General features: G+C 40.3%; 1 protein-coding gene across 5 annotated transcripts in view; it reads left to right on the top strand.

The window, feature by feature from the left end:
• Positions 1–14,180, top strand: part of MID2 (midline 2) — a 107,651-nt gene that overhangs the window by 20,126 nt on the left and 73,345 nt on the right. For all 5 annotated transcript variants that reach the window (XM_049871747.1, XM_049871742.1, XM_049871745.1 and 2 more), the window contains exon 3: positions 10,216–10,311. In XM_049871747.1, the coding sequence (XP_049727704.1) occupies positions 10,216–10,311 (96 nt within the window). The remainder of the gene's footprint in view (positions 1–10,215; positions 10,312–14,180) is intronic.

Here is a 14,180-nt window from a genome sequence, read left to right as displayed (position 1 = left end):
CTAACAACGTTAAAAATCAGAGTGTTAGCAAAAGTATGGGCATGTCCTTAATTTTAAGTGTGTATTCATTTTGATAGCTGGGTTTTCCAACTGTCTAACCCTATGGTGACATCTGTATAAATCAGATGTGATTATTATAATTCTCTTTCAGAGTCATGTCTTCACATTTCCATTGCCCACAGCCTGCCAAAAATATAGCTGATGAAAACCAGGGGGAATTGAGGAATTTCCTGAAAGGAATAAACAAGCACATTTTCTTTTTCTTATTACATTTCCACAAATTCATTGCTACAAATAATTCTTAAATGCAGTTACATTTACATATCAAGGGTCTTGTTTTAAAATATTACCTGGCACTAGAGTAAGCTTTCTGTCACAGGAAAGTAACACACACACACACAGAAGAAGAGTGACTGACTGAAACAGAGAGCTAGAGATCACCGGAGAAAGAGGAGAGATATGAGCCTTGGAGAGAATATTCAAAGGAAAGCCAAAATGAGAGTTAAAAGATTGGAAAATATGATATTCTAGAACCTTATCATTGTTGATTGTTGTCCTTCTTCCTACTCAATCACTCCCTGTCATCCACACACCTATTCTCACTCAGTCTCCACCTTCTCCCAGTCATCTGCCCTCTCACCCACTTGACACCCACTTATGTCTTCCAAGACAGATACCCTCTCAACTTATCTACCAATGGGCATTTGACTGTTTCTGAACCGGTATGAGTATGAATGTGAAAGAAAGAGAACTATCTTTATGAAAGACTAGGTTGAGAGAGGGTACATTTGCATACATATGTAAGTATCTATATATACACAAGTGTGCGTATTTCTGCATGGATAAGTGGCTGAGAATGACTATGTGTCTGTATATCTAAGTGTATCTATAAATGTGCGTCACAGTATCTGAGAATGAGAAAGCCTTTATGTTAATCTTCTGTGAGCATATCTGTAGATAAGTTGGGTGCTGGGGGCCATGAGTGTAATACAAGCTTTTTGTAGCCACCCCTAGGGAGGGTTAGAGCCTCAGTAAAACCTATCCTGAGCCTAGGGGATTCCCTACTTAAATGAGCCAGGTTACAAATCTTGATGATAAGAAAAAGTCTTCAGTGGAGCCAGGGTGGATTATCAAATATCACACCCTACCTAGGTAAAGGAACAGAAGAAGTTGTTTCCCACTCCCTTCTCCACCTAGGAAAAAATCACAGTACGTGAATATAATAGCACATTCAAGTAAAATTCTGCTGAAGATAATTCAGAAATGGTTGCAGCAGTACATTGACATGGAACTGCCAGAAATTCAAGCAACATTCCGAAGAGGACATGGAAAGAGGGGACATCACTGTTGATGTCAGATGGATCTTGGCTGAGAGCAGAGAATACCAGAAAGATGTTTACCTGTGTTTTATTGACTATGCGAAGGCATTTGACTATGTGAATCATAACAAATTATGAATAACATTCCGAAGAGTGGGATTTCCAGAACACTTAATTGTGCACGTGAGGACCCTGTACATGGATCAAGAGGCAGTTGTTCAGACAGAACAAGGGGATACTGCATGGCTTAAAGTCAGGAAAAGTGTGCATCAGGATTGTATCCTTTCACCATACTTATTCAATCTGTATGCTGAGCAAATAATCCCAGATGCTGGACTATATGAAGAATGCAGCATCAGGATTGGAGGAAGACTCATTAACAACCAGTGATATGCAGATCACTCAATCTTGCTTGCTGAAAGTGAAGAGAGCTTGAAGCACTTACTGATAAAGAGCAAAGACTACAGCCTTTAGTATGAATTGCACCTCAACGTAAAGAAAACAAAAATCCTTACAACTAGACCAATAAGCAACATTGTGATAAACCGAAAATATTGCAGTTGTCAAGGATTTCATTTTACTTGGATCCACAATCAACACCCATGACTCATTGCATTGGGCAAATCTGTTGCAAAAGACGTCTTTGAAGTGTTAAAAAGCAAAGATGTCACCTTGAGGACTAAGGTGTGCCTTGACCCAAGCCCTGGTATTTGCAATCCTCATATGCATGTGAAAGCTGGACAATGAATGAGGGAGACAGAAGAATTGATGCTTTTGAATTATGGTGTTGGTGAAGAATATTGAATATACCATGACTGCCAGAAGAACAAACAAATCTTATCTTGGAAGAAGTACAGCCAGAATACTCCTTAGAAGCGAGGATGGCAACATTTCATCCCATCTCGAATACTTTGGACATGTTATCGGGAGGGACCAGTCCCTGGAGAGGGACATCATGCTTGGTAAAGTAGTGAAAAAGAGGAAGACCCTCAACGAAATGGATTGACACAGTGGCTGCAACAATGGGCTCAAATATAGCAATGATTGTGAGGATGGCACAGGACCGGGCAGTGTTTCATTCTGTTGTACATTGGGTCGCTATGAGTTGGAACCGACTCAACAGCACCTAACAATAAAATATAATAAGAGTAAAACATTTGAGTGCAGATTTGAGCTCTCATAAGGTGGTGGTAGTGATGGGAGTGGATATGTGTGTATGGGGGTGGCGGCAATATCTTTCATAGGGTATCTCAGCTAAACAGGCCTTCAACTAATGATCATAAAATCATTCTTGCTTTTAGATCTGGTTTTTCTGTGGTCTCATAACTGTTCGAGACTTCTGCCCCATTACTTATTTATTAATTTTTAATATAATTTCCCCATTCCTTATAATATGCATAAATCTGCACTTTTTTCTGTATATGTGGGTAAAAATGTGTTTTATTCCATCTTTACTAAAGCTGTGGCTAAGACTGCCTTGAGCTCCTGTTTTCCCTCCAAGATTTATATTGATTCTCTGGCTTTGCTCTCATAGTATTAAAAGGTCCCATAGTCATTGAGAGCTCTGCTGTTAACCAAAGGGTTTGGCAGTTCAAATCCACCAGCTGCTCCTTGGAAACCCTATGGGGCAGTTCTACTCTGTCCTGTAGGGTCACTATGAGTTGGAATTGACTTGATGGCAATGGGTTTGGTTTGTTTGTTTGGTGTTGGAAGAGGAGCCCTGGTGGCTCAGTGCTAACCAAAATGTCAGCAGTTTGAATCGACCAACTGCTCCTTGGAAACCATCAGGCAGTTCTACTGAGTCAGAATTGACTCGATGGCAATGAGTTTGCTTTGTTTGATGTTGGAAGAGGTTTTCTATTGTTTCTGAGTTTGGGGAGCAAGTGTTGTTTTTGTTGTTGTTAGTTGGCATCTAGGTGATTGCTACTCTTAGTGACCCCATGTGTGCAGAGTAGAACTGCTGCATAGGGTTTCTAAGGCTGTGACCTTTCAGACACAGATTGCCACCAGGCCTGTCTCCAAGGTGCCTCTGGGTAAGTTCGAACTGCCAACCTTTTGGCTAGTAGTCAAGTTTAACTATTTGCACCACCTAGGGAGCAAGTTGAGGAGCCTTGGTGGTGCAGTGGTTAAGAGCTTGGCCGCTAACCAAAAGGTCAGCAGTTTGAATCCACAGCCACTCCTTGGAAACCCTACGGGGGCACTTCTACCCTGTCCTGTAGGGTTGCTATGTGTCGGAATAGACTTGATGGCAACGGGGTGTTTTTTTTTTTCTTGTTTAATGAACATTTACAATTTAAGACATTGTGGTGGGGACCTGGGCATATAGGCAATGAGGCACGGTCCCTGCCCTGAAGGGCTTTGCACTTAGTAGAGAAGATAGGCAAATAAATAGAAAATTCCAGTTCAGCATCTTAAGTGCCATGACAAAGGTTTTTGCACAGGATGTTCTGAAGCATGGAGGAGGGGTCAAGGAAAGAAACTCATTGAGCTGAAAAAACAGGAATAGATTTGTTGGAGAAGAAGGGTTAAACTGGAGAAAGACTGTGAAGAAAGAGTTGATGGAACTTAGTGAGTACTTATATTGGTTATAGAAAATGAAGAAAAAGAATTTAAAATGATTTTTGAGTAGGATGTCTTGAATGGTGGTATCAAGGACAGAAATAGGGAAACTTGGAAGGGACATCAGTTTTGGTGGAATGATTTGACTTTAAATGTGTTGAGTTTGAAGTGAATGTGGGTCATCCAACATTCTCTCATTCATCAAACATTTACTGAGCATCTATAAGGTGCCGGGCACTAGGATAGGTGTTGGGGTTACAATGATAAAGGCAGACACAGTGCCAACTGGAGCTCTCAGTTTAGCGTGGGGAGACAGACAACTAAGGACATAGTTACAAACCAGTGTGGTATGTACTATGATGGGGGAATACATGGTGTTGTGGGAGTGCATTGGATAGGAGGGACATTAAGAAAGTTGGGGACAGGTTTTTGAAGGCCCATTCAGGGAGGGGGATGGGGTGGGGTGTGTGTGTGGCGGGGAGAGTGTTCTGTGCAAAAGAAAATAGTTCAAATCTCCGGAGGAGAGAAAGCATGGGATACTCTCAGACTGAAAGGCCAAGTCCTAAAAGGAGTTGAAATGCAGGCCTTTCCAGTGGTGGAAAGGTCAGTTAAGAGAAATAGATTTGAGTGTATCTCGAGCATGAAGGTAGAGCCACGTGGTAGTGAGCTGCAGAAGGGCCAAGGAGTGAGCCTTGCAGTACACTGATGGTCTAGAAGTTAGACGTGATAGAAGAGCAGGTAAAGGAGAAGGAGGAGGGGATGTGTATGAGAGGCAGGGACTGAAGAATAGTGCAAATGGAATACAATACTGAGGCCTCCAGGAAAGTGGAGCTGGCTTTGGTTTCCTATCCTGAGTGTTATCAAAATAAACACTGGGTTTGGGTTTTTGGTACAGATTTTCTTTTAGAAGTTTCCAGTAATAATTTATAAAGCTTTAGTAATGCTGTGTACCTGAAAAGATGGAAAAGCAAAGGATGAGAGACAGTTTGTATAGCATTCCTGATAAAGGGAGGAGGAAAAGCGTGGGACTGTGCTAATTGTTTCAGAACCTTCTGAAAAGAAGGGGGGTGGCAACTAGTTTCACTTAGCTGTGCTTCAGGGTCTTATGTTTCTCTAACAAACCCAAGTAAAATAGATCTTATACATCCAGCATATCACCTGCCTCTCATTCTGGGATATAGCCTGTGTCTGTCTATGCTACAGCAAATAAATGTTTGGGGAAGGAATAAACTCTGGCATAAGGGTGTGGGCTTCAGTTTGTGGACCAGATGGTGTGTTCTGCTGTTGAAAGGCCATATGTAATTGATACGTAAAGTGACAGACTGAAGTAAAAGCAAAGTAAGTATTTTAAGACAAGCAGTTAAGAAAAGAAGGCAGAATGTGACCCTAAAAGCTTGTGAAAATTCTGGCTGCTGGCTTTTGGAAGAGCTGGGAATGTCAGTGCGTGATGTCAAAAATGGCATGTCCATGAATAGTAATGGGATCACTGGCTCAGATTATTTTTAAAGATAAAGTTGACTTATGTCCATTGGAAAACTCGGGCTTGGGATGGGTTGTCCTTTCTTTCCTTCTTCTGTTCTCCCATACCCCCACCCCCGCCACTATCTGGTTTAAGGATTTAATGCCATAAGCTCCACAAAGTTCGATTCCCACATCAGATGTCTAGGTTTAGGTAATGTTGTCCATGTATTCATACATGTGTCTTCATGAAACATGAGAAATGGAAATCATGGCCGGTTTACACCATAAGGAGAATCTCCTCTGCTTTAAAGAAGAGCTGGTGTTTTAATGTATAGCTAAGGTCCTTGAGGGAGCCAACAAGAGAGTTACCTGAAATAACCCATGTCTATGCAGTGAAAATAAATCAGCAATTATTTAAGAGGGTTAGAGAAGCCATTTCTTTTTATGGGATGCTGTCTGGATGAAGAATAGCTTGTGCCTGGTTTTCTCAGAAATGGCTGAACATTTTCCTCATTGGGAAGAGCATAACAAAACTCAAAGAGGCCGAGTCTATACAACACGAATAAAGTGGAACTGGGGTAAAAATTGAATCAGCGTAGGCTGCCAATTTAGCGAACTCAGGCCTTTTAAAATCTCAATTATGGAAATCAGCCAAGTCTTCCCCTCACTTTGTGCTGTTCAGACATATGTGCAGTTTTGTGAGAGCTATAATGATGTAGTTATCTAGATGGAGGTGAAGGTCTCGCTATTTCATGAAATAAAGTGGCTGCTCTAACCCTCACAAAAGGGGAAACACAGAAGGAACCAGAGGTAAACTCCTATAGCAGGAAATGGAAACTTCATCCTGCTCTCCCTGCCAACCGCCTGTCCTCTGTTTCCTCCCTGGCAGATTATCTCCATTCCAATCTCCCCTGCCACTTTGCCGCTCTCGTTGTCACAGTTCAACTGTTCTGAGGAAGTTAGATTAACTGGGCTTGGGCAGAGGGAGCCTTGCCCAGACATTAATTGGGCTGTACAAGAAAAGAGCAAAACAAACTAATTTTCAAAACAAACAAACAAAAAAGGGACATGCTTAGTTTTACATACGGACAGTTTGTACACACACATGCATAATACATGCTCTTTGTTTGTTCAGCCAGAGTATAGACAAGACAATTACTTGGCCAAATCAAATCATTCAAACCTAGAGTGGCCTCACATTTTTAGTTCTAAATGATTCATCAGTGCTAGGCATGATAGAGAAGGGGGTGAGGAAATAGACTGCGTAATTGCTTCAATTCTCTGCTTCCCTTTGCATATGTTCATTATTGAGAATCAATTCCAATTTGAGAGGAGGCTTTAGTTCCTTGTAAATGAATAGGAAGTGAGTAAGTAAATGTTCGGTGTTTTCCTCAAATTATGTCTACTAGTGTAAGAAAACAGTGGCAAAAAGCCATCAACAGATGGTGTTTTCATTAGCCAAAGATCTATTTTTCAAAGCGTTTTCATATTAATGAAGTAAGGTTGGAATTAGAGTCATCTTGTCAGTTCGAATTCTGTGTTAAAATGTGTTGGCATTCCGCAAATTGCTAGGGGGTCAGAGCAAAATAACCATTTGCCACTGTTTTGTGACAGTATAACTCAAGTTCCGTAGTCTCCACAGACCCAAAATTATGCATTCAGCAGCTTAATTTTTTGTTTTCAGTGGCTTTATAGAAGCCACTAGTCTCCGTTCTGGGCCATAAATGAGTAACACACAGCAGGGATCTTAGCTCTGCTTTGCAGTATGAATTATTTATAAGATATCAGCTTCATGACAAGTGTTGCAACAGGTTGTATGTGCTTGTTAGAAAACATTCTCCCCATGGAATCCCATGCTTTTACGGAAAAACATTATAGTTTGAAACAGATTTCTAAAATAGTTTCTGGTCTTGGCTCATCAATCTACATTATATTTACCTAATACGTCAATATAGTCATTTGTGATACCTGGAATTTCCATTGATCTAGAATCTGGACTACTCTGGCTAGAGGTAATCACTAACTGATTGGGTCCATTCCAATTCCCACTCTTTAACTTAAGCTGAACCTTTTCATTAAACTGCAGCTCTGACATGTTTAAGGCCAAACTTTTGAAGAGGAGTCTAGATTTGCAGCCCCCACTTCTGTCACTATCTACTTATTCTTTAAACCCAAAACCAAACCCGTTGCCAGCGAGTCGATTCTGACTGTAGAACTGCCCTGTAGGGTTTCCAAGGAGCGGCTAGTGGATTTGAAGTGCCAACCTTTTGGTTAGCGGCCGAACTCTTAACCACCATGCCACCAGGGCTCCTCTCTTTAACCCTGTACAATTTGACATTTGCTTCTAAAATTTTACTGAACTTCTTTTTTGAAAGGTCACCCGTGACCTTTAATGACCAAATCCAGGTGCTTTTTATCAATCCTCGTACTTCTTGCACTCTCCGCAGATTTGACAATGACAAATATTATATTCAAATCCACCTTTCTCTTGATTATCCTCGTAGCTTTGCCCGGATCTTTATTACCAACTGCCATGAATATTGCAACTGACTTCTAACCAGTGTTCCTGTCCCTGGGCTCTCCTGTTTCATTCTGTCCCACATATTGATGTTAGGTTAATCTCCTAAATACAGCCCTGATTATGACATTACCTTGCTCAAAAGCTGTGGGTAAACGCCCATTCCTTAAAGAAGTGTGTATGAATTCCTCACCTAGACATTCAAGGACTTCATAGCAGGTCTTCTATTTGCATTCCCATTGTAGTCTCCCAGCACCCTCTGTTTTAGCGAGATGAAACTGCTGTTCCCCGAACGTGTCCTGTACTTATTTCAAGTTCGCTCATGATCTTCCCTGAATGTGGAACACCCTGTGCCCCTGCCTCCATCCCTATCTATTAACATTCCAGTTAGCCTTCAACACCTATCTTAATTTCACCTCCTCTTTATCTGTAAATTTACTCTGCCTTGAATACATTTTTTGTTGTATTAAATCTCTGAACTTTCATTTCTTTCTTTCCTTACATCTGTTTAGCTTAGAGACCTTGTCCCAACCAATGTTTGCTACTCTTCTTTTTTCCTTCTTTACTCCCTTTGTCTTTGCTAAGGAGAAGGCCACAGATTAAGATGGTAGTAGGGTTAAAGTAGTTAAAAGGAGACACTAGCCCCAGGCAGAGGAAAATGGAATAAACAGTGAAAAATCACTTCCCCTTCCATGGGGATAAAGCCAGAAAAACTTAAGAGAGATATGGCAAGAAGGGAACCAAGGGTTAAGCTCATCCCCATAATTAAATTTGAGAACAAGTGAAATCAGACTACCCATTCTAGAAATACATATATCCATATAAATACATCCTCTGAGATATATTAATGGGAAAGTGCCAAGGAAATTAAGGAGCCACAGCTACTTGGTAGACAAGAAAGGTGCCAAGAGAGTTCTTTTCCCCTACCCCGGAACCGAAAGCATGAACTTTGAACAACCACAAACCATAAGAATCATGGAGACAGCAATGAAGCAACGGACATGACTAAGGGTAGGAATGCTAGCAGAGTATGGGCCAGGAAGTTGGGATATATTACATTTGGAACAGACTGAGTACTACTACGCCCACTCTTGATTTATCAACTATCTCGTTATCCAACATTTTTCATTTATGACAGCAGTAAAAATAATTTTACTATATGACTATTTTGTGCATTAACGATGTACATCTGGTAGTAACTAACGCCAAGGTTGGAGGTGAGAGTAATGCTGGCTGTGATGGTTAAGGTTATACGTCACCTTGGCTGGGCCATGATTCTCAGTGGTTTGGCAGTTATGTAATGATGTGATTTAGCAGTTATGTAGTGATATGATTTGGCAGTTATGTAATGATATAGTCATCCTCCATTTTGTGATCTGATGTGGTCATCCTCCATTTTCACACATAATGCTGATTTTTTGCTTAATGACCTGGTCTTTGGAACCTAACCATGTTGATAAGTGAGGAGTGGGTGTATAACTACATTAAATAAAAGATTTGCAAGCTGCTTCTAATATGTATCTTAAAGGACTATGTACCAGTAAGCAATGTTAAGCAGTAGACAGTTTATCTTGATACAGTCAGGCTTTGTGTTTTGAAGTCTGGCTTCTCCATGGACCATTCCTTAGTGCCAAAGAAGGAAAGCTGTGAGATACAATGCTAGATTTTTATTAACTTAAATACTGTCTTTTTATTTCTGAAGGTACCTACCGATAAATATGAACTTTTATTAGCAAAAACGTGGGATACTTGGGTAAAGCTGTGACCGACGGCTAGAGACCTGGGTTCCAGTCCTAGTTTTGCCACATACCAGCTATATGACTATGCAAAACACTTTACTCCCACTCTGAAGCTTAGTTTTTCCATCTGGGGAATGCTGACGTCACCTACGTCATGATTATTAAACTATTAACTGAAATTGCCTAGTATAGTGTCTGGCAAGTTTTAATCTTTTAAGAAATTATAGTTTTCTTACTTTACTTATCTTTATAAGAGATAATAATACCTGTTCTCCGTATGTCATAGGATTACTACGAGGGCAAGATAAGATTGACTATGAAACACTTTGAAAAGTTAAAAATATTGTAGAAAACATAGGATTGTTTTAATGCCATTAAATCCCTATATTCACAAAGTCCTGAATGCAATCTTCCCCTAATAATGACTGTCAGGAGCAAATGTACAGCATTATTAATTCTAGAACAGTGCTCGGCACGTCACAAATGCTCAATGAATATTTGAAATATTTGTCAACTAATTGACTAATCTCCACATGATGCTGGTTCTCGAGCTCATTGAATGTTTGTTCTTTTTTCCCCTATTCCTGTTTTCCTCTGGCTTTATACTTGATGATGGCAGCAAACCCTGGAGATGAATCTCACCAACCTGGTTAAGCGCAACAGCGAACTAGAAAATCAAATGGCCAAACTAATACAGATCTGTCAACAGGTTGAGGTATGTAACAGAAATATTTGTGATTCTTTCAGATGACTGGGATTCGGGCTCTCTTTTGGGGGAACTTGAGTTTTGCCACAGTGTAGCTTAGCCATTTGGAGTAAAGGACTGAATGGTACTTCTATAAGTCTCATTCCTCTAGGATGCTTGTTCTAAGTGGCAAATATCTATTGTTTAAAAAAAAAAAAGGAGGTGGTGGTGATAGGTTGGGGAGACAATAGTCCAAGGGGGCAATCCCTTCTCTTTTCCAAACAACAAGCAGACATGTGAATCAGACATGAAGTGTGTTTCTTCCTTCATCAAACTGGATGTTATTGCTTCTTAAAGAGATTACTGTTTTAGGGAAGTTGGGAAGCCTGAGTTGTTGGGGTAGAGATTTGTTCAGTGAAATATTGTTATCTGTCCCGATATTATGCTTCTCTCTCTTTTTCCTATCCTGTCCTCCCTTCATCCCCTGCCCATGGTCCTACCTATTCCATGCACCCTACCTGGTCCTTACTCATTAACTTTCCACTTCTTCTCATCATCCACAAAATAATATATATGTCAAAGTTTTCTGTGAATTGTAAAGTGCTATACCAGTGTAAGGTTTTCAAAAATTGTTACCTACATCAAATCTTAGAGCATAGCGTAGGAAAGGAGTCATCCTCCTCTTAAGTGAGTGTAATAGGAGAAAAAGGTTGTTATTCTTCTCTTCTTCTCAAGAGCATGAAACTTCAGCTGTAACATTTGGTTTTGTGTTGATTTTGTGGCAGAGGTGGTGATAGAGTGTAAACAGGACTGGGTAAGTTATTATAAGACTCCTCATGGTCAGTGGTTGGATAAAAATGTTTGTAATTCTATTTACAACAGTACTAGTTTAGTTCTAATCTTACACATCTGACAGATAAGTATAAGGATACAAGTTTATTTTAAGCAATAATTTAATTAGGATCTCATATCTTAATCCCACCTGGAACTTTCTATTTAAGAGACTATGGAGAATCTTTTTATAAGACAAAGAATCCTCTTATTATACGAGTAAGCACTCCTTGATTGTATTTCTTAAAAATATTGGATTTCTTTCCGTAGGGCGTACTTCTGTGATGAACATACTAGAGCAATTTAATCTGTGATGGACATTACATTTGTAGAAGAGAGAAGTGCTATACATAGGGTACATAGGGTAATGGTTAAGCTAAGGTTTGAGACTGTGGAATGGGGTGGAGGAATTAGGAAGAAGCATAAGAAATGAAAACAAAGAACACTGGAATGTGAGTAGGACAACTGGCTTCTATACTTGACCCTGCAAGTAACTGGTAATATGAATTTGAGTAAGTCATTTAGCCTCTTCGGTCAGTGTCCTTACCTATAAAATGAGGGATTGAACTGACTACATGACTTTCAGTGTCTCTTCCAGATTTCACAGGCCATGAATTTGTGAATGGTTACCTTTATTTTCTTCTTTTTTCCCTACTGTCTCTTCTCCAAAAGGGGAGAAAAAAAAATTTAGTTTTCAGCTAACCCAGATCCCTCTGTGTTCTGCTCTATCAAAGCTTCTGATTATGCTGTTAGATTACAGTATAGGAAATCCACACTGGTTGACGAGACAAGGGAGTATTGTAAGCAGGAGACAAAATAAGGGATCCTTTGGTTTAGAATTTACATGATGGAGGGTGGGGGTAAAAGCAAATAGAGAATAAAATGTGGTTAGAAATTATAATTCATCACCTTCTACATTCTCATCAAAAAGACCCTATGGTACAGAGCACGTTGTAGTCAAAATAGTGAAGTAAGCAGTTTATCTTCATTGCTTATTCATTTAAGGGCCTCCCTAACATCTCCCCATCTCTGGGAAGCTTATCACTGTGGACAGCCTCATCCAATCATAGCCTAGTTCCAGCCTTTCCCAGCTCATCCCACCAATCAAACCTTTATATTCTGGGCATTACTCTGTTCGGTCCATGATTGTGTTAGTAGAGGAGGACTCATTTTGGTCCTCTTGATAACAAGTGATATTTTAACAGTGCCTTTCTGAGTTAGTATTCCTGCATGAACTCTTAAGAAGTTACACTAGTGCTGCCAAGTAGAAGTAAAATAGGAGGGAAGAGTAGCCTCATGATGAACCAGTAAAAGAGGTTTTTAAGAGACACCCTTAGGAATACTTGTTAGATTCTATCATATAGGTCACTGTCTGCTGTGGCTACACAAATGGTCAGCCTTTAAAAATACCTATTTACATATGGCACTGTAGCAGGCACAAAGAAAATAGCATAGACGCAGTACCTGCCCTCTGAGGGCTTCCATGATACAAAATCCACCTGATGTAGATACACATATGCAGGAAATATAGACCATGGGGTAAACGTATTAACTGATGCATGAATAGTGAAATATGGCATTACTGGTCAAGTACAAGAGTGTATTTTGGGAGTTAGCTCCATAGTCTATTCAGCTTAGGATTTCTGTCTTTGACAGGGGCCCTAAGGGATGGTTTATGGAAGACCATGGCTGTCTTCTATGACATCATCTTTTCTGAAAGGTGAGGGATGTGCCCTTAACTTACTCTTAATAATAGGGTGAATCCAGGGTACTTAATATACTCATTCAACACAGAGCCTGTGTGTCCAGAAGGCTTCAGGACAAGCCCTGGGATTAGAAATGCAGTTAAAGAAGGGATTTGAGACTTCATAAATACTTAATAAAATGAAATTAACAGTAGGGTACTGCTGTCATGAGAACCAGACACTGAAAGGTGATTTGAAGTTTTCTGCCTGTATCTAATCCAGATTTGTCTACAGGGAATGACTATATTCACAATGTAAACCAGCCACTTCAAATTGGGTGGAGATGGAGGATACCAGTTAAGGCACTTCTGATAAACTGCAATGGGCTATTTTCCTGCCAAACCTGTTCCCCTTCTTTATTGTCTGCAAATGTTTTTGTCACAGATTGACTTTTCAAAAAGAGGCCGTAAATATTGCTTCTCTATCCAGGCTCTTTTCTCCCTGTCCTCTATTTGCCTCAGAAAGTAAACAGAACTGCAGTCTTCCTATTATTACAGAAACAGAGATTAGAATCACCACTGATTCGTTAGCTGAATTCGATGTTAATGTAGCCTGCTATAGTTGCTGTCCAGCTTTCAGGATCCAGTAGATGGGCAGCTGGAAAATATTTTCTGTCAGGGCTAGAGAGCATGGGAAGATGGTAGAGGCTAACCCAAGACTCCCTTTAATCTGGTTAAGGAAGGTCATGCTTTGACCTTGCTACTCTGGCCAATTGATCTCTATATATAGTTCTTTGTCCTGTCTCATTAGGCATCCTTTGTTTATATTTCTAAAGGAAATATCTGTATAATGCATAGTCAAGGGAAAATGTATACCAACAGATGGATACTTCCTCTTGGCTTCCAAGACTCCACTGTTTTATGAATAATAATCATTCCTGAAAAACACTGAGGAGAAGAAAAATAGTTAAAACCTTGGTAGCCAGTATGTCACTGCATTTCTTTTTTTTTAATAATTTTTATTGTGCTTTAAGTGAAAGTTTACAAATCAAGTCAGCCTCTCACACAAAAACCCATATACACCTTGCTACGCACTCCTATTATTCTCCCCCTAATGAGGCACCCTGCTCTCTCCCTCCACTCTCTCTTTTCATGTCCATTTCACCAGCTTCTAACCCCCTCCCCTCTCTCATCTCCCCTCTAGGCAGGAGATGCCAACCTAGTCTCAAGTGTCCACCTGATCCAAGAAGCTCACTCCTCACCAGCATCTCTCTCCAACCCTTTGTCCAGTCCAATCCATGTCTGAAGAGTTGGCTTCGGGAGTGGTTCCTGTCCTGGGCCAACAGAAGGTCTGGGGGCCATGACCACCAGGGTCCTTCCAGTC

The sequence above is a fragment of the Elephas maximus genome, chromosome X (genome assembly GCF_024166365.1).
Source record: "Elephas maximus indicus isolate mEleMax1 chromosome X, mEleMax1 primary haplotype, whole genome shotgun sequence".
Classification (NCBI taxonomy): Eukaryota; Metazoa; Chordata; class Mammalia; order Proboscidea; family Elephantidae; genus Elephas; species Elephas maximus.
Note: the sequence above shows the minus strand (reverse complement) of the source record. Positions and strands in the feature narration are given on the sequence as shown.